The 23480-nt window shown below is 36.2% G+C and overlaps 1 protein-coding gene across 1 annotated transcript in view; it reads left to right on the top strand.

Moving 5' to 3' along the window:
• Positions 1 to 23480, top strand: part of NEGR1 (neuronal growth regulator 1) — a 909237-nt gene that overhangs the window by 700865 nt on the left and 184892 nt on the right. The window contains exon 5 of the mRNA XM_079923776.1: positions 12818 to 12938. Coding sequence (XP_079779902.1) covers positions 12818 to 12938 — 121 coding nt within the window. The remainder of the gene's footprint in view (positions 1 to 12817; positions 12939 to 23480) is intronic.

The following is a 23480-nucleotide window of genomic DNA, read 5'->3' as shown; positions in this document are numbered from 1 at the left end:
TTTGGTTTCCATGGCAGCTCTGTTCTCTATGGTATATCTTCAGTCAGATATTCCTCACATTAGCTTACTCTGAAATCCATAATTCATTTCAGATACTCCATTTCCTTAGCAGAAGATAAAAAACTTTCCTTTTCAAGGCAGACATATATAACTCTCTTTGCGTTAAGTATGGAAGAGACTTTTAGCCCGAATGGCTTTGGAAAATTCTTGGGAATTCCCTGGCAGTCCAGTGGTTAAGACTCCATGCTTGGGCTTCCCTGGTGGCGCAGTGGTTGAGAGTCTGCCTGCCGATGCAGGGGACGTGGGTTCGTGCCCCGGTCCCGGAAGATCCCACATGCCGCGGAGCGGCTGGGCCCGTGAGCCATGGCCGTTAAGCCTGCTCATCCGGAGCCTGTGCTCTGCAATGGGAGAGACCACAACAGTGAGAGGCCCGTGTACCACAAAAAAAAAAAAAGACTCCATGCTTTCACTGCTGAGGGCCCAGGTTTGATCCCTGGTTGGGGAACTAAGATGCCACAAGCCGTGTGGCGTGGCCAAAAAAAAAAACAAAAGAAAAGAAAATTCTACTTACAAGTAAGAGTCTAGATTGTTCCTTGGCAATGTTGACTCCCAACCTCCTCTAAATGTAGATGGAATACTGTTTTGCAGCCCCACTGATGATGGGCTTGACCATGTGACTGCTTTGAATGGGTGTTATGACAGAGTAGACACATAAGTGAGAAATAGATGTTGGTTGTTATATGTCACCAAAATGAGGTGGTGATTTGTTACATAGTATTATTGTGGCAATAGCTGACTGAAACATGGCATAAGCCTAAAGGTTATCTGTGATTGCTTTCTTAGGCACCATATATTGGTGGAAGCCATAGACAAATACTGCTTGCATTTTTTCTAGAACTCTGCTTCCCAGGTACGTAGTATTTTAGTGCTGAGTTATATAGTACTACATGTGGTAGTATATAATACATACAAATGAAATGCTAAAGTTAGCTATTTAATTTCGGATGCTTTGTTCCAAACCATATCTAAATAAGGAATATATTAAATTTAATTACATATATAAATAAATATAATATATTTATATATAATAAATATATTCAACATGTATTTATTATTTATTATTAATATATATTATGCATTATCTATACATATATATTCATCTAACTAAGTATAAAGGGATGAAAAAACATAAGCTATATTGAGAATGGCCTGTGGAGAGAGCAAGGGGGCCAGTTAGGAGACTTGCAATATTCTAAGCAAGAAGTAGTGTTAACTTGCACCAGCATGAGAGTTATGGGGTGGTGAGGAGTGATAAGATGCATTTTAAAGGTAGAACCTACAATATTATTGACTCCCTCAAGACTTTGAAATATTTTGTAATGACACTGTTAAACTGGTAATACCAACTGTTCATCAAATGCAGAGATAAGCTTTGCAGGATGAGAGCAGTAAATAGAGAGGAATCTAGTGATTTCGATTTAAAGGGCACTAAATAAGACTGAGATTATAAGGAGGGTATCAGCTGCATATATATATATATATATATATATTTTATTTCTGAGCAGAAGAGGAAAGAGCCTAAACATTTTTGCTAATAATTTATTCATGTGCTGCTGTTGCTGACATGGAATTTCTTATTTGTTAGTCAGACTTCTCCTTTCTTGACAAACCCATCAGTTGTCAAATTGCTTTTGCTGTTAGGCAGAGTTTTCTCAAACCACATTTTATTTAATCATTTCAAGAAGGATGACATTTTTTTCCCCTTGTAAAACATTCTTAGTCCCAAATAAACCCATACTACTGTTTCTGAAAATTACATTTTTTCTACCACCCCTCCGTCCCACATCTTTAAATTTCTTTAAGATACACTATTTGTAGGCACAATGTCTCTCCCGCTTTCTTCTTATTCTTTTGGTCTTAGTTACTACTTACTGTGTTTGCTCTGATTTAGCTTTCATTCTCCATAAATAGAAGTGTCCAAGACTGTGTTTTTCAAATAGGAAGAAAAACTACCTCTCAATTCTACAACTAGTATCACTTCCTGCTAGGTTGTTTTTCTCCTTGTTCATAAGTCCATGGCAAGTCTATGGATAAAGCACATCTGTTTCACAGTCATGACCTCTGTGGCTTTACTCTTTGAACCATGTAGAAGTAATATAACAGGAAAACCTCCAGGTTGCAGGTCGGAGCACACAGCTGATTGACAACTCGAAATAAATGAAGAGGTAAAGTGGTTCAGTTTAATGTTCATCTTCTTACTAGAGAATCTGTGCCTATAGTCTTGGAAAATTTCATTCACTTAACATATTTCCTATAGTCTTGCTAGACTTCCAACATTCTCCTTCATACATTTGAGGGCAGTGGGCAGGGAGAAATGGGTAGTTTACAATTAGATTTCTGTAATATAAATCTTATTTTTTCTTTAATTTCCGCCCTTTTTTTTTCTAGCTACTCAAAGGCTTTCTTTTCTTTCCCTCCAAGACAATGTGTTTGGAAAGTAATTCTTTAGAATATATTAGTAATATGAATTATTCATCTCTCAGAATTAAACAATTTTAATAACTGAATTTTAATCAAATTTTAAAATGTGCTATTTTAAGATTATTGAAGGCCACAGAAACAAGAAGAAATAATAAACCATTCAGTCAACTAAGAAATCTGATCCAGTGATTATTCTGCAGAGGTCAGAAGTTATACCATCCCAAGAGTCCTTGGTGCCTTCAGATTTACCAGTAGGACCTTGGAGGAAGCTGGCCCTGAGACCAGAGGGAAACATGAACAGCTTAAAAATTAGCCTAAGGAAAGATTCTACCAATGCTATCCCCATCTATTACAGATTAAATCTTTATTGCTATCATTTATTTTACACTGATTAACTGCAAAAATCTTAAATTTATATATAAGTCTAGTTTATTCACATTCTGAGAGATAAATATTAAGCTTTAAAAAATGTGCCATGACTTAAAGCATGACAATAAACATAATAGAGGCTTAAATAGCATATCTTAACTGATTAATACAACTAGAAAATTTTCCCCATGAGAAAAATAGTCCCAAGGATATTTTCATATTTTACAGGTAATCTATAGAAAGCATCTGAATTCTTCTAATCTGTGTTTTTTTTGGGGGGGGGGAGGATTCACTAAAAAATAATTTTTATATCAGGAAATTTATAACAGCTTCAATATGAGAAGAATGCATTCAAATATTTAAGAATTTGAAGGTTTGTACGATGGACAACTTTTGTTACAGGATCATATGTGCTGGGAAAAGAGATGCCTTTAGAGAATCCCAACTTCACAGTTCTTGCAAACTTGTTCAGTGTATCCAAATCAATCACATACAGCTATAATTCAGCATGACTGACAACAGAGAAGAGAGCAAATCATGAATGAAGTCTAAAGAAAGAAAGTCTGGTGAACAGCTAGGAAAACAGTGAACCATTTAATTCCTATTGATACAGCTAGTGGCCCAATAAATCTCAGACATATTTTACAGTGGATGCATCACTGGAGTGAGCATTGCTGACTACAAGGGGACAGCTACTTCAGGCTGTAATTTCAGTAGTGCCGACCCTTGCCAAAAGCATGATATGAATGAATTCTGCCTAATCACGAACAAACTTCTCATTATATAACCCTTTCTCTCCTGTTCTTTTATCTACTTCTTCATGAGTCACAAATAACATAATCATCCATCCTTAAACGGCTTCTCACAGATGTATACTCATAACACAATATAAGATCATTCACACCACAATATTTTTGACTAATAAAAGCTTAGGTATATTCAACTCCCTTGAAAGGATTAAATATTACAATAGCGTTAAACCATGAGTTTAGGAAAAGAATCCCTTATGTTGTAATGTTAAACAATGCACAGATTTTTCTTTGAGGGTTTAGGGGACCAGTGCTAGGACCTTCACCAATGCCCCTAAAATCGGACTTACTACGCAGTTATAGATCTTAGCTCTGGATTTTTTTTACAAAATATTTTACTTTTTACACACCTGCGTAAACATAAGGGAATTAGAGATCACAGCTTAGTACACTGTCATAATGAATATTGAATATTGAAGTTTAGTTTACATGCAAAATTCTTATCATTGTCATTCTTTTCAAAGAGAAAATGACCTCATCATATGCTTAACTGAATTAGTACATTGATTTTGTATATGCCCTAACACATGACATACCTCCACAGTTACACATCTTTCTAGAAGGGACACCTATGTGTTCCATACACTTTTGATGTTCTATCACATTGTTGAACCCAAGTCTCTTACTTCTTGGTCAATGAGACATAAGACAAGGTCTGCCACAAATGCATTACAAGGTAAATTTTTCTTGGTTAACTACAGTAAAAAAGGATAATGATGGAATTCTGGGAGAGTAAAAAGTGATATACTAGTCTAGCTTTGAATTAAATTAATCACATGCCTGCAGCACAAAGACAATGATTCAAAAAAAAAAAAACCAAAAAACAACAAAAAAACTTAGTTTCCTTTTCTATCTGTATCTTATCATGATTCTATGCTCTTAAAGGGAACATAGCTGTGATACCCTATTCACTTGTAATAATTCTGTTTAATAATAGCCAAAGATTTTATTGACTGCTCAGTGCAAAACACTAGGGTAAGCACTTTAAAAGAAGGGTTTTATGTTGTCTGTATAGCAACCTTATGAAGTAGGCACTATTTACAGACGCAAAAACTGGAGTTTAAAAGCGTTAAGTAACTCAGATGATAAATGTTAGAACCATTTTTTCTTGACTGCATAGCGGGGCCTTTTTACTACACTGTTTTGCCACTGTGTAAATGTTTAAGGTCTTGGGGAAGCAGGAAGTACCTTACAAGCTGGATTATTTTCACTCCCTGTGAAAGCTGACCAGAGGTGTAATCAATGTGAAAGTCCTTTATGTCATGAAGACTATGATTTAACTATACTACAGTAGTTTGATTAAAAAAAAAAAAAAACTAACTAGATATATATATTTTTTAATTTTCTCTTAGCAAGAGCATGGAGTTCTTAGTTTTCTTTAAAATCAAATTAGTCCATAAGATAAGGACATATGTGCTTCATAGAAATGTTTTATTGATCATGTGATCCATTTCTGTGAGATCTATGACAACCTTGGAAAGATTTTCATATATTTCCCACCCTGAGTTACAACCTATCTTCAAGGAAGAAATTTTTCAACTATCATCATCCTCACCTGTAACAGTAGTGTGTTGAGCAGGCACGTCTTACATGATGTGTTCTCTGGTAGGTACTGGAAACCTTAATTTTTTTTTTTTTTTCAAAAACTGCATTTGACCAAGGCTGCCTTAATGTAGCTCACAAGTTTCAGAATCTAGACCAAGGTCAACATGCTTATTTACCACAGTGTTCTCCTATGTAGCTTCTCTAGGATGGATTTCTTCATGATTCACTTCTCATTATTATTTCTCACTCTTCTTTATTGTTGTAATTATTCAACATGGCACCTTTATCTTTGTCCATTATTTTGAGGTGGCAGGGTAGTGATCAAATTCTTTTGCCTTTGAAATTCTAAAGTTTCACTGAAGCAACTTCACTTCACTAAAGCTATTAAAGCAATTCTCCAATTCACTCTTTTTTTTGATAATAAGACTTTGTACAAAACCAAAGCTCCCATTGAGGATGGCAAGAGAGGAAGAAGGTCTTTGTGGCTATTGTCATGTAACTAAGAAAACTTGAATCTGGATTAGGCTTGTTGGGTGCCAAGCGCAGAGGTTCTGTTGCTTGCACCTGCAGAGCCTGGAGTTTTGAATGAAGAACATTTAATTATCTTCATCCTGAAATGACTGGCTAAACAATAAAAGGAAATAATCCCACTGAGTAGATGAAAAGGGAAGACTCATTTTTTTTTATGAGCATCTAATCACACAGGTGTTAAATATCCCTTCTTGACCCTTTCACTGTTGACCTTCCCCAACATCTGTCCTTTGCCATTCCCCACATCTGTCCAATAACATTCGTCTGAAATTGATTTTTTTTCACTGTGCAATTGTTTCAGCTCACAACCATATACAATTTGATACAAGGGCGGGATGCCTAAATTTCAGCATTGCACATAAATCAGTCTATTCCAAAGGATGCCTTTGTACTTATGAATTTGAGGGGCCCAAGTAATCACCTTCTTTGCTGCTTTGGTGTAATTAAAAGAAGTTACATCTGAGTAGAATAAAAAAACTATCTCCGTGGAAGGAAAAACAGTTCCAGAAATAAAAATGCCTATAGTGAAGGTGAAAGAAGTAAGCCCTGCGAGCAACCACTCAGGTTTTACCATTTGATTGTCTTTTCTAGGAAGAGCCCAATATGATTTCCTAAAACATGGAACATTCCCGTGGAAAATGAGTGTTTGGTACAACTTAACCAAGCATACATAAAATTCACTGTTACAGCTCCAGCTGGAGATTTAATTAGTCATAATTGTTATGAGGTATATATTTCTAGCAAACAAGTGACCCTATCCTTCTGATGCAAATAATTTCATCACATAAAACTCATTAGTCCATTATAGCTCATAAGCACACAGAAGTCTGTTGAACCAGTGATGACTGTTGACTTGAAAACTCATGTATCACATAATATAGGATGTGGAATAGACATTAGACATCTACTTTTCCAACTGTCCAGCATATCCAGAATATGTCCCAAGAATTATTAGGCCCACAGAAACTCCAATATAAAATTTTCTATAATTCTGTGTGGTCTCATAAATTTGGAAAAGCTCCATACTATAAGAGATTCATAAGGCATATATGGACATCATAGTCTCTAGGATGTGCTCTAGAAAAGAAACCTATTAGGTTTAATTAGACATTTCAGTGGCCATATAACTTTTATTTATACAAAGTAATGTGGTTCAGAATGGTGTAAACTTGGAATTTCACTAAAAATGTCTTCTCACTGCTAGTTAACTAAAATGAGTTGACTCAGGTCCAATGTGACCAATGATCTATTTAATTAAATTTTCTCTCAATTCCTGCCTTTTCTGTGGATTGGCCAATGATTTTCTACAACAGCTTCCTAGCTGTTCCGCCTGTTTCCTCTTCTGCCTCTATGCAGAACATGTTCCATACATTGGCCAAAAAATCTGCATAAAATGTTAATCAAACCACGTCCCACCTCTGCTCAAAATCTCCAAAACCTCATCTTCTTACAATAAAATTCAAAGGCTTTACGATGGGCTACCGGACCCTCCGAATCTGAGTTCCAGCTACCCACCCAACCTTCTCTTCTGGATTCTTCCTCTCACCTGCTCAAGTCATGTTGACCATTTTGCTGCTTCTCAAACTTGTTGAGCATGTTTCTACCTCAATGGTCTCAACTCAGGGTCTTTGACTTTTCTGTTTCCTCTTATTTTAATAGTTTCCTACAAATAACCACATGATTCCTTTCCTCATATCATTTAATTCTCTGCTCAAATATTGCCTTATCAATAAGGAGCTCTGTAACTGCACCATATAAAATAACCCACTTTGCATTCATTTTTCTTTTACCCTGCTCAGTTTCCATCTTAGTTCATATGGCTCTTGTACTGTGTATTTATGTATTTACTGTTTGCATATTCATGTACATGCACACACACATACAAAGTCAAGAATATTAGCCCTGTGAGGCCAGGGATGTTACTTTTTCATTAATGTAGTCCCCAGTAAAAATACTTGTTGAATTGATGAAGGAATGAAGAATAAATAAGTGGATGAATCCTCTTCCTCTTGAATAGTCATTTTCAGAAGAGGCAAAATAATAGCATAAGGGTTCATTCATGTCCCCAAGAAAAATCAGTACAGCTTTCAAGTTCAAGTTTATAATTTTAGCCTCAAAATGAAATCTACTTAAGACTCCCCTCTCCATATTTATTACTTACACCCCATAGCCCTTTAATTCTCTAACACATAAAATGCTCTTAGGCCTTTTTCTTATTCACAAGTGTTAATTTCTGTTTTGTTCTTTATCTAGGCTTCCATATGTCATTTTAGTATCTCTCCATTTTCCATGTCCTTCACAACAGCCTGTGAACCCCCTAGACAACATGATCATGCCCCTTTAACTTGTATGGTACCTAGTGCTGAGCCATATGCACACTGTACTGCATAATAGCCTTTTAATGACAAATTAGATTTTTATTTCGTTTCATTATGCCTGAGTTTTCAGGCAATGTTCCGGATTTCATGGTTTTGTTTGTAATGAGTCATGGCCCCATTGACAAACAAGGAGTAATTAAACTAACCAGGTTATCAATAGAAGCTTGTGATGGATCTCCTGTTGCATATGTTATTTCATCTTCAATAATAGTTGGATATCATAAAAGATTATGGCCTCTTAGTGTGACAGACAGAGAGAAAGAGATGAAAGCCTGTGAGAACAAGAGTAAAAATATAATCTTACTTATACTTCTCACAAGCAAAAGAGTATCATATTAATTGACAATAAGAGGGTTTTCATTTATGAATATCTTTTGTAATTTTATTGCCTTATAAGGGGAGGATGTGAATCTTTGCTTAACAAAGAAAGTTAAAATTTATCAAATGGTTCCTTATATTGAGTTAGAGATATGCATGTGTTTGTATTTGTGTATTTATAAATGTGTGTATGTGTATTATCTCATAACATTTTCTTATTCAAACTTCTCTGGTAATCATTTTTTATTATTTTTCACCAAGTTATTAGCAAGCACTTTTATAAAAATATTTATTTGCAAGTTTTTTTCCAATTGAACCTTTACTATTAAGAATAAGAATCTCACAGAGAAATAGAGGTGCTATAATTTCAAAGTGAAGTATCACCCTTAACAGAAAATGATTACTCTGCTCAGGTATTTTTAAAATGAAAGGCAATATTCTGTTGTAAGAGTGTTTACAGTTTTCACTTTCACTGCATATTGAAAAATCATTAAACTCTGTACTTTTTTTATTGCTTTCTAAAGAAACTTAAAATAAATCCAAAGTGCACACTTACTCAGATCTTTTGTCTGAATGAATTAGTATTTGCACCTTCTAGGTTCCTGTTGTATTGAGCTGTTTCCCATAGTGTTATTTGAAATATGTACTATGTTAAATGTAAATTGGTAGGAAAGAAAATATTTATGGAAAATGACATGCATATAAAACTAGAAGATAGCATAGGAGAAAATCTAGATGACCTTGGGATTGGTGATGACTTTTTAGATACAATACCAAAAGCACAATTCATGGAAGAGATAGTTGATAAGTTGAACCTCGTTAAAATGAGAAGTTTTGACTCTGTGAAACACAATATCAAGAAAATAAAAAGACAAGCCACAGACTGAGAGAAAATATTTGCAAAATACACATCTGATAAAGGACTATTATCTAAAATATACAAAGAACCATAAAACACAATAAAAATAATACAAACAACCCAATTAAAAATGGACCAAAGACCTCACCAAAGATATACAGATGGTAAATAAGCATATGAAAAGACACTTCACATCATATCATCAGTGAAATGCAAATTAAAACAATGAGATACCACTACATATCTATTCGAATAATCTGGAGCACTGACAACTCCAAATGCTAGTGAGGACATGGAGCAACAGGAACTCCCATACGTTGCTGGCGGGAAGATAGTTTGTCAGTTTCTTACAAAACTAAACATACTCTTACCATACAATCCAGCAATTACACTTCTTGGTATTTACCCAAAATAGTTGAAAACTTAGTTCCACACAAAAAATAGATGTTTAGAGTGGCTTTCCATATGATTGCCAATGCTTGGAAGCAACCAAGAAGTTCTTCAGCAGGTGGATGGATAAACTGTAGTACATACAGACAATGGAATATTACTCAGGGCTAAAAAGAAATGAGTTATCAAGCCATGGAAAGACGTAGAGGAATCTTAAATGCATATTACTAAGTGAAGAAGCCAAGCTGAAAAGGCTACATGCTATATGACCCCAACTATTTAACATTCTGGAAAAAGCAAAACTATGGAGAAAATTTAAAAATCAGTGGTTGATGAGGGTGGTGAGGTAGTAAAAAATGAATAGGCAGATATAGGAAAATTTAGGAATAGGAGGGTTTTAAGGCCAGTGAAAATACTTCGTACGGTATCGTGATGATGGATATGTGTCATTGTGCTTTTGTCCAAACCCATAGAATGTACAGCAGCAAGAGTGAACCGTAATGTAAACTATGACTTTAAGTCATAATAATGTGTCAGTGCAGGTTCACCACTTGCAACAAATGTACCACTCTGGTAGGAGATATTGACAATGGAGAGGCTATCCATGTGTTAGGGAAAGGAGTATATGGGAAATCTTTGCATCTTCCACTCAATTTTGTGTGAACTTAAAACTGCTCTAAAAATAGTCTATTAAAAAAAAGTGAGACATGCATACAACTCCTAATGTTTCCCTCCAAAACTCATCTACCTCCAGTCTAACCCATCTCAATCAACTGGTATTTCTAACTTTCTATTTAAGTCAAGTGAAATCACCCTCGTTTTTTATAAAAAGTCTGTCCAGAAATCATGTTGGCTCCAACTTCACAATAGACCCCAAAGCTGGTCACTTTCCAGTGCCTCAGGTGCTACCACCCAGGTATGAGCTCCCAACATCACTTGTCTTCTTACTGCAACAGCTTTCATCCTGACCTCGCAGTGGTCGCTTCTCAACACGGCAGCCTGAGTGATGTGATACTTTTAAAACAAAAGTCAGATTATATCCCTCCTCTGCAGTGGTTCACCATTTCACTCAGAGTAGAAGCCAAGTCCTTAAAATGGCCCTCAAGGTCCTATCTGATCTTTCCTCCTTTGGCTCCATATATTATTCAGGGTTCTGCAGACAAACAAAACCCATAATATATGTGTGTATCTATATACACACACATACCTATACACACATATACATACATACATATGTGATATATATACGATGTACATATAGAGAGAGAGACAGAGACAGAGAGAGATTATATTATGAGGAAATGGTTCACTTCTTAGCTGGCTGAGAAGTCCCACAAACTACTGTCTGCAAGCTAGAGACCCAGGAAAGTCAGTGGTGTAGTTCGGTCCAAGTCCAAAGGCCTGAGAACCAGGGGAGCCAGTTGTGTAAATCTCAGTTTGACAGCAGAAGACTGATACCTTAGCTCAAGCAGTCAGGTAGAGAAGGGACAGTCTCTTTTCCTCTGCCTTTTCTATTCTGGCCTTCAATTGACTGTATGATGTGCACCCAATATGGGAAGGGCAGTATGCTGCTGAATTCACTGATTCAAATTCTAATCACATTAGAAATACCCTCACAGTCACACCCAGAAATAATGTTTAGCAAATATCTGAATGCTCTATGACCCAATCAAGTTGTCGCAAAATTAACCATCACACTCTGTCTCCTGCTACTGCCCCTTCTTTCTCTTTGCTTCAGTCACACTGATCTCCTTGCTATTTCTCAACTGAACCAGGCTTGCTTCAGCCTCAGAGCCTTACTACAAGCTGTTTCCTCTACCAGTAAGGCTCTTTCTCCAGATACTCACATAGCAAACTCGCTCATCCACATCATCTTTGCTTAAATCTTTCCTTGTCAATGAGTCCTACTCAGATTAGCTTTTATAAAATTGCAACCCATTCCTTGCTCTAATTCTTCTTACTTTGCTCTAATGCTTTTTTTTTTACGATATTTCTTCTAACATTTTATTTAAATTATTTATTTTATTTACTGCTGATACTCTGTCTCCTCATTCACCCCCACCCCCACCCCCACCCCCCACCCCACCCCCGTCTAGAATGTAAGCTTTATCATGTCAGGGAGTTTAACTGCTTGTGCCTTGAGAAAGGCCTGGTATGTATCAATGGCTCAATAACTATTTGATGAATAAAAGAAATGGCTATGCTATATATAATATATATATATATTATATATAATGAAGCTTTTTAAGCATCATTTTGTGCCGAGCACTGTGCTTTGACCTCTGAATATGCAGAGATGAATCAGATATTTACCCTGCCTTTAGGCAGTGACAAAGATGCCTGGCATACCCATAAATAATTACAATACAAGATAGAAAGTGTGTTGTATGAGAGATTTAGATAAACTACTCAAAGGGGAAAGGTATTTCCAGCCAGAGCAGCAGGGGAGAGTATAGAAATGGTGACCCCTAAATTTGGGTCTTGGATCTGTAGAAATGGTGAAGAATAGCATTCTAGGTAGAAGGAACAACATTTTAAAAAATCACTAATGTGCTAAAGCATAGGGAGTAGGGAAAACCACAGAGTATGGAAAGAACTCAGACTTTGAGTCAACATGTCTGACGTCAAATCCAAACTCTGAAGCTAAGTAGCTGTGTGACCTTAGACAAATTATTTAACCTCTCTGAGTTTCAGTTCTCACATCTGTAAAATTGGGATAATGCCATCTCGCCTAGAGTATTCTGTGAGGAAATCATGAACATAAAGCACCAAACCCCCTGACTTACTCCCAGCCATCACTCAGTGAATAAGAGCTATTATTGGAGTGTAGTTTGACTGGAGTACAGATGAAATGTTCCCCTCAACAATGCCACTTTCCAATAGCAAGCAAGGCCAAAATGTATTGCATTTACTCTGCACTCCCTGGGAACATTCATCTATTGTCCAACTTGAAAAATGAAGCTGAAAATGACTAGTTTCGTAAGAGAAGCATAAAACACTGAAAATGTGATGCATTGGCCTATCAGATGTAAGATTACTTTGAATATAGAAGGAATAAAACTATGTGTGCTCTATATTTTGGTTGAAGATTATTTTAACTTATCCGCAGTTTCTTTCTTTCTTTGTTTCTTTTTCAGTTGCTCCTACGATTCAGGAAATTAAATCTGGCACTGTGGCCCCGGGACGCAGCGGATTGATAAGATGTGAAGGTGCGGGTGTGCCGCCTCCGGCCTTTGAATGGTACAAAGGAGAGAAGAAGTAAGGACCTTGTGATTATTACTCTGTTTCAAGCACTTTGAGCTAATGTGTTTGTGTTTCAGATATTTACTTTAAGCAGTTTCCTTAACTGGCTTGAATGATTCTCAGCAGCCTTTTCTCGGGCAGGCAAACTGAAGAGGCCCACGTGGTGGGGATGAGTAGCTAACAGCATCCAGAAGAAATGTCCACTTTGGTTTATATGATCTCAGAAATGCTTTCAAATCCCCCATCACTGGTGCATTTCGTTTCTTTCCCTCCCTTCTGAGCCAGCACACCATTGCTCTTGCCGGCAACCATGTTTACTTGGGAAATAAACCAGCTCTTAAAGGACTTGGGCACAGTTTCCATGAGAGCACTCCAAAAGCAATAGGAGCTGTGGACTCCACCTGGCTTCCTTGATAATCCTCAACCCTTTGACCTGCTTCCCTCTCCCACAAGTCATTTTAACATTTTCTTTCACAGAATGTGGCATTTAAGTATTCTATCACTAAAGGGACTGTAGAGGGATAAAATACATGGTTGAATGACTAACCAAGGGGATTTGAGGACTACTCTAACTTCAGAGGAGCTTGGGGAGCTTCAGAAAGCCTTAGCAAGAGCTGTTGAACAAGAGAAGACAGAACTTGATGACTTCCTCTTTACTTTCAACCAGTGGGCTCAGTCAGATCTCTTCACCTGCTCTTATCAAGCCATCAAAGAAGAATAGGCCCCCCTGGGTAAAATGGCAGATGTAATGCAGAGGGGAGGGTATTATCTATAATATATATTTTTTTGCTTCAAAACTAGGGAAGGGATGTATTCAAGAAAATGTTAGTTTGGACCATATGAACTTTCCATTTTTCAGTCAAAAAGGCTAAATGTTGGCAATCTCATACTATTCAACATATACGTATGGGGTTTATTTATTAGTGTCATGGCTCATAACTAATTACAGCTAAACGTCTGAACAGAAAACAGGTGAAATCACATAAGAACTTAGATGTTGCCACAATGGATGAGCATGGATGTGACATAAGCAGGTATTTTGTTTCTTAAACTGTAATCAAAAGAGGATTTATGGAAGATATTCTCTTTCAACATCAGGCTTAACAATAAAAGATATCCCCATAGCTATCTCATTTGTTTTGGATAACTGACAGTGGTTTTACCTAAAAATTTTCATAGTTGTTTTTTATGCAACCTATTCTACAATTTGGGCTGCTCAATTACTACTTCTTTTTACTAATTAATTAATGCTTTTACTAATTCTAAATCTTTGTATCTTCCTGGAAGCCCCTATATTTTTCTATACCTAGAATTAGATAAACTGGTCTGTGATCACCCTTGTCCCATGTTACAGGATTACATATCTGGCAATATAACATTTCTCAGATTCTGATAATCCAGGCTGGGAAGTCTTCAGTTTGTGGAGGTCTTTAGAGATAAACATCTGGGAGAGTGGTTCTCAGTCCTTTGAAAATTATGAAACCCTTTGTTCAAATGCAATCTTTTTTGGAAGACCAATATGTAATATCTGTGAAAGTAAAGGTGAATGGAGCCTCAGTTCCATCTGCTCTGAGCCTGCCCTTCCATTAGGATGTCCTTGCAGCCCCTCCTCTCCATCTCTGGTTCTCCGCAAAGCACAGTCTTAAAAATTGACTTAAATTATTTTACATATCTTTCAAAGTCACTTTTGAAACTGTGTCATACCTTTCTTAAAGGCTAACAAGCAGAATTATTGTTGGCAGCACAAGTGAGAACTCCTTTGCTAAAGTCCATTTTGTTTCTAATAATTTTTTTTGCTATACCTCTCTCTTCCCCTTTCCTAAATTCAGTGACCATTGTCAAAACAGGCAACAACAATCCTCAGCCCACTTTCTTGGCCTATAGCAAAGGTAGCAAAGAGCCAATTGGTGTCCACAGTCATAGCTTCAGTGATTTTTGTTTTTCCAAGTGGGGAGATGGACTATAGCTTTTATTAGATTTTCAAAGGAGTTTAGAATCACTGCTAAAAAAGGTAGATAGATTGCCCCCAGTCAGTGCCCCTCCCCAATACACTCACACGTGAGAAAATCTAGCCGCTATGAAAATCAAATGCACTTATCAAAGGCAAACATATTTTCACTTCAGAATGAAGTATACATTTATCATTTGTTAGAGTTATATTTGAGGAAATATTCAAATTCTCAAATACCACTAGAATATATAAATTCCTCTTAAAATTATAGAAAAGCAAGTTTGAGTATATGCAGGGAGTAAGAGAGAGAAAAATTCTGCTTGCTGAATGATTGTTGTTACACTCACTAAGAGCATCTGCCGTGATATCTAAAGGGCCCAGGCCATTTAAAATATTTATTTCATCAAAATGAAAAACTATGTGTGGTTGGGAGTCCGCCTGCCGATGCAGGGGACACGGGTTCGTGCCCCGGTCCAGGAAGATCCCACATGCCATGGAGCGGCTGGGCCCGTGAGCCATGGCCACTGAGCCTGCGCTTCCGGAGCCTGTGCTCCTTAACGGGAGAGGCCACAACAGTGAGAGACCCACGTACCACAAAAAAAAAAAAAAAAAAAAAAAAGCAAAGAAAAACTATGTAATGAGCGCCTGATATTTAACATTAACCCATTTTATTTTCACAACAAACCTATAAGATAGATACTACTCACCTTTTGCTGAAGAGAAACAAAAGCACAGTGTTTTTAAGTAATTTGCACAAGTCTATAGTTAGTGACAGAGCTGGGATTTGAGCCCAGGAAGTCTTGCAAATATTCATGCAGAGTCTGTGGATTTAACCCTTATGCTATGGCACCCAGTATTGTTCATGGGACCTCAGAGTCTATCAAAAATAATTTGAAATATCAATGTTAAATGCCAGGGTAAATGCATTGCAGGTAATTTACAAGTTAGCAAAATAAAAGACTGCACGTACGAACACTCACTTATACTTTCCCAATTGGTTTCATCAAAGACACAGAAATAATGGATTCAAGGTAACCAGACAGAAAAGAAACAGATACACCATGTTTTCAAGTTGTTTTCTTGACCTCAAGGTCATTACCAGGAGCATGAGGCTGACAGAGACTGTCGGAGCAGAGCATAGTTTTTACAAGATCTTGAGTTTTATTTCCTAGAGATCTTTTATACTTGAGGTTTACAAAAAACATTCAGAAATAACTTACTCTCTTCACTTATACTTAAGGGGATGTTTATAAAAACTCATCTCGCTTAAATCAAGATCTTCAAAGCCAGATCTTCATTCAAATAAATATAAACAAATAAACACAAACAAATAAACAAGAGGAAGTACCTGATCATCTCTAATCTTATCTCTGCGTATAGTTCTTCCACATCCTGTACAATCCGTTTCTGTGTGCTGGGAATAATATGCTTGAAAGCCTTTAAAAAAAAAAACCTGCAAAATGAAGCACAATTTAAAGAAAAGAAAGAAACGTTACTGAGGATAAATCACTTTCCAGGACCTTTAAATTCTCTCTCATTTATTCTTCAGACCTCTGTGAGGTATGATTTATTATCCTCAATTTACTGATGGCAAAACGGAAACATAAGAGACTTAACCTGTCTAAGAGCACTCAATTAAAAGATGCTGTCGGGACACATTTTAGATTTGTCAACCCCTCAGCCCATGTTCTTTCCCTCGTATACATTGTCATTATTGGTTATCTATTGCGAAGTACAAATCAACCCAAAATTTAGCAGCTTAAAACAGTAAGCTTTTGTTAGCTCAGTGTCCGTGGGTCAGGAATCCAGGAGCAGTTAGCGGGATATGGCTCAGTGTCTTTGACTTAGTTCCTGTCAAATGTCACCTGGCGCTGATCCTCCGAAGGCTTGCCTAGGGCAGGAGGATCAGCTTCTGAGGTAGCTCGCTCACATGTCCTACAAGTTGGTGCCTGTTATTGACTGAAGGCCTCTGTTAATCACCATACAGACCTATAAATAGGGCTGCTAGACGTCTTCATGGCAACACAGTTGACTTTCCCCAGAACTAGTGATTCAAGAGAAACGATAGAAGCTGTTCATGATCTAGTCTCAGAAATCTCTATCTTTTCTGCAATATATTATTGGTTATAAAAGGTGACTCTATTCAAAAAGGGAGAGGTAATAGGGGAACATAAATATCAAGAGGTGAGAATCATCAGATGCCATCTTCAAAGATGGCTGTTACATTGTCTCCCTCATGGATGATGTAATTGTTTATATATTAGAAATATTAGCTATTTGACCTTTAGTCTATTGCACTGTTTGGGTAAGCATCATGAGAAAGACTAAAGTTATATACTTGTTATTAAGATATCACTTTGTATAAAATGGTCATTTTTTAACACTATATTCTCTTTCAGCATACCTGGCAGGGAAAATTCTAATAGGCTAAATTTTACTCTCTATATAAAAACATTTTAAGTATTGGGAAAACTAAAGTTCAGAGTTCAATTACACAGAGAACCAAAATTTTAAACTTTTTTTTCTTAATAACAGAGGAGATTGATAAAAAGAAATACACTCCTTATATGCAGTGAAAGGACACTTCAGAATACGCTAAGTAAATAATGTTTTTGATAACATGAAATAAGTTCATCTATAGCTTGAGAACAGTACATTCACTTAGGATTAAGACCAAAAACATAACCTAAATCTTAATGGACTAACATTTAAATTGGTATTGCAAAAACATAGGTTTTGTATCACTTTGTGGAGATGGTATTACCATCTTGTCTTAGATCAGAATTTTATTATTTGTTTACTTAGTTGAATTCCCTCCTATTTTTTTTTAGCTTTCCTCAAATCCAAGCCTGCAACCTAGAAAGACATGCCTTCTTATTTTTTATGATGAGTTTAACTGCTCCAATCTTATAAAATACTACATACTTTATTCACTTTGCCTATTTTTAGGTAAATGGACAATTGTAGCAATGTCTTTTTAGAGTTCTTTAATCACAACAGGGTTTCTCTCTTAATTCTCTGTTATGATTTAAGATAGGGATACAAATGTTACAAATAAGTAAATACAAATTTCATCCATAAGTGAAAAACAAATATGTTATAAAACATTAAAATGATCAATATATCAGTTAAAAAACAAACATGTATCTAAAAATTGAACATTTTATGATGAGAACTTATAATATTTTGACTTTTTAAGCAATGAATTTCAAATTTAGTCTATGAATTTTTGTCATTCTTTACAACAAATAACATGTCAGCACACCTCTCACTTCAGAATCCTGTTAATGGTTCAGTCTACACCACTGCTTCAGAGGAAATATGATGAGCATTACCTTATTGCCTATTGTAAAGGATTTATTATCTATGTGCATAAAACATGCATGCACATGTCACAAAATGTATACAGGTACCACTGAATGGACAGAAAAATGCCAAAATCAACCAGGTAGAGAATGCCAGGTTCACATTACACAGAAGTATGATGACCTTTTTCAATCAGGTTAGGTTTTCATTTTAAGGAATGATGATTTTTTACTATTGGCTTTACAGAGGTAAGGTGAACTTGAGAAATCATAGTGAAGTGGAGTGACCTTTCCTCTCTTTTTTCCTATTCTAGATTATTTACTACTGAATCATCTTGATGGGCCATAAATTTCATCTGAGTTATTCACTTTGATGAATGAATGTAAGAGGGAGGGTCTTCTTTCCTTCTTTTATTTTCAAGGGGACCAGAAAAATGAGTTAAAATATTTTTCTGTATCTTCTTTGCTGTTTTTTCATTTAATTTATGTGTGTCAAAGTTATGAATACATCACATTTGTATAACCCGTTATGATTTTCAAGCATTTTTATATACGGTAGTTTAACAAAATGTGCGCGTTTTTACATTGCACTTAAGCAGAGTCAACTCTTCAAGCTTTGGGTGCTACATAAGAGAGAAAATGAGAAAGAGATAAATATATAATAGTAACAATTTAAATGACATGGCCTTGCTACTCTAAAGATGTACAATAGGAGACATATTCCTTGCTAAAACTTCAATCATGCTTCATTCTCATTTGCCTCTGATAGTGTATCTCTCCATTCTAAGTGAGATTCTCAGGTGGAAAATGGGTATCTAATATAACATCGTTCTAAAACAAAAAGCAACTATTTCACCCAGTGCCCAACCATGGAGAATGATGTAAAGCAGTGGTCCACAACATTTTTGGAACATATATCCCTATGAGTAAAATTTGAAACTTAGCAAAACTAGCAATATATGCATACTTACTTGTAAATTATGTATATGCATTTCTGAACTGGTATATTGCTTACATTAAATGACCGACAACAGATAAAATTTAAAAGATGAGATACAAATGCAACATAAATGGACATTTTATTATTTTTTTCTCATACTCCAACAGATCACTTTGTACCCACCTTGAAGTACTTGCCCTCCATTTTGGAGACTCTTGTAAAGTACGTTAGTTTAAAGTAAAGACGTTTAGGGAATTGTCAAGGGCAGTTTTAATGACATGCAACTTTTACCCTACATGCTGACTTTGCAGTCTTACAACACATATTATGTAACTTAATGTACTAACTTACCCATTCCTTGCAAAATTCTAACTAGATTATGCCTGAGAAAAATGCTATCTCATAAAGGTAAAATAACTTGTTGAAGGGAAGTACAGAATGGGAAGTAAAATCTAATTTCAAGGAGAACTTGGGAGGTAATGGATATGTTTATGGTCTTGATATGGATGGTTTCACAGGTGTATAGTAATTTCCAAACTCATTGAGTTGTATATATAAAATATGTACAACTTCATATACATCAATTATACCTCAATAAAGTGATTTAAAAAACAATAAAAACCCTAACATATGTATAAAATGGATAACTGTATAAAAAATAAATAAAATAAAATACAAAAATTTAAAAAAAAAATTAATAAATCTTAAAAAAATCCTTAATTTTCTGACTCTTGTGTCAAGATATCTCTTTTCTAGATTTTATACCATATTTTTGATTATTAGGAAGAGACTAGAATTATAATTCTCTACACACACACACGCACATGCACACGCACACGCACACACCCCCTGCCCATCACCCCTTTCATCCTCTCATTTGCAAGGCCGTTATTATAAGAGTAGCAGTTACATATTTTGATTTAGAATGGTACTAGAAATAGCCTCATTGCCACCCCATGTTAAAAATGATCTTCCCTGATGACCTGAGATTTTACTCTTTCTCATTGGGCCCTTATCTGTGAGATAATCTGCAAAATTTGAAAAGGAAATAAATTCCTGTGTTGAAAGAACTTGCATTTCTAATGTTATCTCATTATTATGTATTTGCTTGTTTGTTTGTTAGTTTATTAATTTAATCCTGATGATATTTCACTCTTTTTTACAACCAAAGTCTTATCAATACAACTCCATCACCCCTGTGATGACTTGGTCATCCAAGGCCAAGATGATAAAGGGTAAATATCTGAAACAAATGGGAGCATCTCAATTACTGGGAACTGGAGAGCACCTGTACATGTAAGACATAAATACATATTATTACATTGAAAACTTTGGGCCAGTCAGACAAAGTTGAAAGTGGACCAATTCCAGTTTGCATCTCCTGACTTAGAATTTACAACTTACAAAAATCACCAAAATGAAATAAGTACTAAGAAAACCCTAAGGGAATCCTAAGTCCTTGAAAGTACACAACCAGGGTCCATTCAACTCAAATCAGAGCATTAACAAGTGCTTCAGGGAAAAGGTAGCTTTTGTGCTGGGCACGAAAGAATGAATAGTATTTCCAAATATCGCAAGGGGTGAAGAATAATCATTAGCAAGAAAAGAACGCAGTCAATTCATCTGAGCATTGTGTGGAGAGTTTTTTATACTCTGGGGTACAGGATGTGAAATATGGTGTAATAGATGGTAGGTTTAGAAAGGTCTCTTAGGGCAAGACTTGAGGGATCTTAAATGTCATGATAAGACATTTGGGCTGGATTCCATAGGCATTGGGAAGCCATCGGAGGGCTTTGCAAGAATAGTAAAATGATCTACTCCCCATCTTCACAAAATGTTTCTGGAAGCAGTTGGGAGGAATGGGTGGGAAAGATAAAATATGGCTTAAACTAGGGTATTGGTTGTGCAGTTTAAAATCAAGAGAGAGAAAAGGTAGTATTTGTATGTTTCAGTGTCTGATTAAATACAAGGAAAGGATAATTTGAAGGTAATTCCAAGTTTTCTATCTCAATAACAAGGTTGAATAGTGAAGTTATTAGCTGAGGCTGGGAGCACAGGAAAAGAGATTTGGAAGAGATCTGAGTGCTGAGTTTGGTTTGGGACATTCTGAAATCGGGTGTTAATACTGGATACACAGTCCACCAGCAAGCAGGATTTTGGTTGTGTTCTTAAAATTCATAGCGATATTTCCAAAATAAATATTTGATCTTATCACTTGGTCCTTGAATCCTTCAGTGGTTTCTTTTTTTTTTTTTTTGCAGTACATGGGCCTCTCACTCTTGCGGCCTCTCCCGTTGCGGAGCACAGGCTCCAGACGCGCAGGCTCAGCGGCCATGGCTCACGGGCCTAGCCACTCTGAGATATGTGGGATCTTCCCGGACCGGGGCACGAACCTGTGTCCCCTGCATTGGCAGGCGGACTCTCAACCACTGCGCCACCAGGGAAGCCCCAGTGATTTCTGATTGTCCCTAGAATCAAGTCCTAACAGCACAGCATGGCATAGGAGGCCTTTGTGTTCTAGCACCTGTTGACCTCTCTGGCTATGAATCTTGCCATTCTGCTGTCTCACAATAGGGGTTTAGCCATCCTGAAATATTTAATTCCCAAGCTGTGACATGATCTCTGTCTTTCAAGCCTCTTCATATGTTGGCCGCTTTGCTTATAAGCCCCTTCCACATACCCCAACCCTGGCTACCTTTGACTGGCTGCCTTCCACTAGGCCTTTAGTCTCAATTCAGATGTCACCTTCTCTCAGAAAATACCCTGAACCTTTTCTCCTAGAAGAGGAAGCTCTCCAGATGCACTCCTATTTGCTCACCTCTGTCAAAGCACAAAGATGCTGTGTTAACCCTCATGTTCACAGCATCTAACATGGTGTTTGGAACACACTCTGTTGCAAGAAAGCATTGTGGCCTTTTCATATTGATAAAGTAGAGCCATTCTTATTTTAATACACTTTCAAATTGATAAGAGAATATTAGTAGAATTGTATCATCCCCTTAGACTGAGGAACACTGTAAACCCAATGTGTGATTACAGAAGAGAAGCTGGTATATGTTGCTCAATTCTGACTTCCCAGGATTTCTTCTTTGTGAACGTGGTCTCTGCAAAGTGGTTGTGTTGGTATATTGTGGGATGAAATTTGACATTAAAATCATGGGCACATTGATATTAGAAAAGCAGTTCAAGCAGAGAGGAGAAATCTAGTCAAGGCCAGGTTGTCAGGGATACAGGACTCACTGCAGTCAGGGAGATTGACACCTGCACTGTAGCCTTTGTTTATTTGATGTAGGGTTAAAAGGCAATATCCTCCCTGTGCAAATCAATCTGTCACAAGTAAGGCAGCCCAAAGGTCTCTAATCTAAAATTATTAATTTCATTAAAATTCATAAAATAAATAAGACATACATTTTAAATAGGCTAATAAAGTCTAAAATCATTAAAATGTCCTAACATATTATAATAACATTAATTTATTCAAATGTACAACTAAAGATAGATACCCCTTGGGGCTAAGACAGCGATGCATGATATTCTTCAGTCTGTTCCTGGGAATAAATGATACATTGTTTTTGAGCCTTAAGTGCCAAGCAATACAGTAAACCAATAGGTTGCTATAGCAGCATGTTCACATGTTCTCGCTGGTTTCTAGCAGTTCCTACTCCTCCCTCTTTTTACTTTTTTTTTTTTAATTTACCTTGCACGTCTGTGAAAAGCCTAGATGAGGTTGATAATGTGCATGTAATTGATACTGAGTTTGGCACATCTTGAAATCATGATGCCATGATCCTTTCAGTCACTCTCCTAGATCTTTTCTTTAAAAATAATTTCCTGTAAGCCAATATTTTAATATTTTCCTGCCCTCTGAGAGGAAATGTATCCATTCTAAGAAACAGACCCTATCATTGAACAATAATAACACCTATCATATATCTAGTGCCTACTGCATTTGATATATATGTTTGTGTGTGTATATATATATATATATATATGCATAGATATTACATTTTATACATTTAAAAAACATTCTTACATCAACACTTTGAGATTGGCTTCATTTTTCCCATTTCACAGATGAAAAAACTAAGCATTAAAAAAAAGTAAAGACATAATTCATTCAGTAGAACACGCAATAATTACTTACTGTGCAACTATTAAGTGCCCAGCGCTCTACTACATATTTAGAGTACAATGAATAACAAAACCAACCAGGATACTTGACTGAATGGAGTTACACTCTAATGGGAAATATAGAACATAATCAAAAGTCACACAAATATATGAAAACTTACAACTGAAATGGTGTTACAAAGAGACGTATTTGATGTTATAATCATGATTTGACCAAGTCAGAGAGAACA

The sequence above is a fragment of the Stenella coeruleoalba genome (assembly GCF_951394435.1).
Source record: "Stenella coeruleoalba genome assembly, chromosome: 1".
In the NCBI taxonomy this organism is placed as follows: domain Eukaryota; kingdom Metazoa; phylum Chordata; class Mammalia; order Artiodactyla; family Delphinidae; genus Stenella; species Stenella coeruleoalba.
The sequence above is the reverse complement of the archived record's forward strand: the minus strand, read 5'-3'. Positions and strand labels throughout refer to the sequence as shown.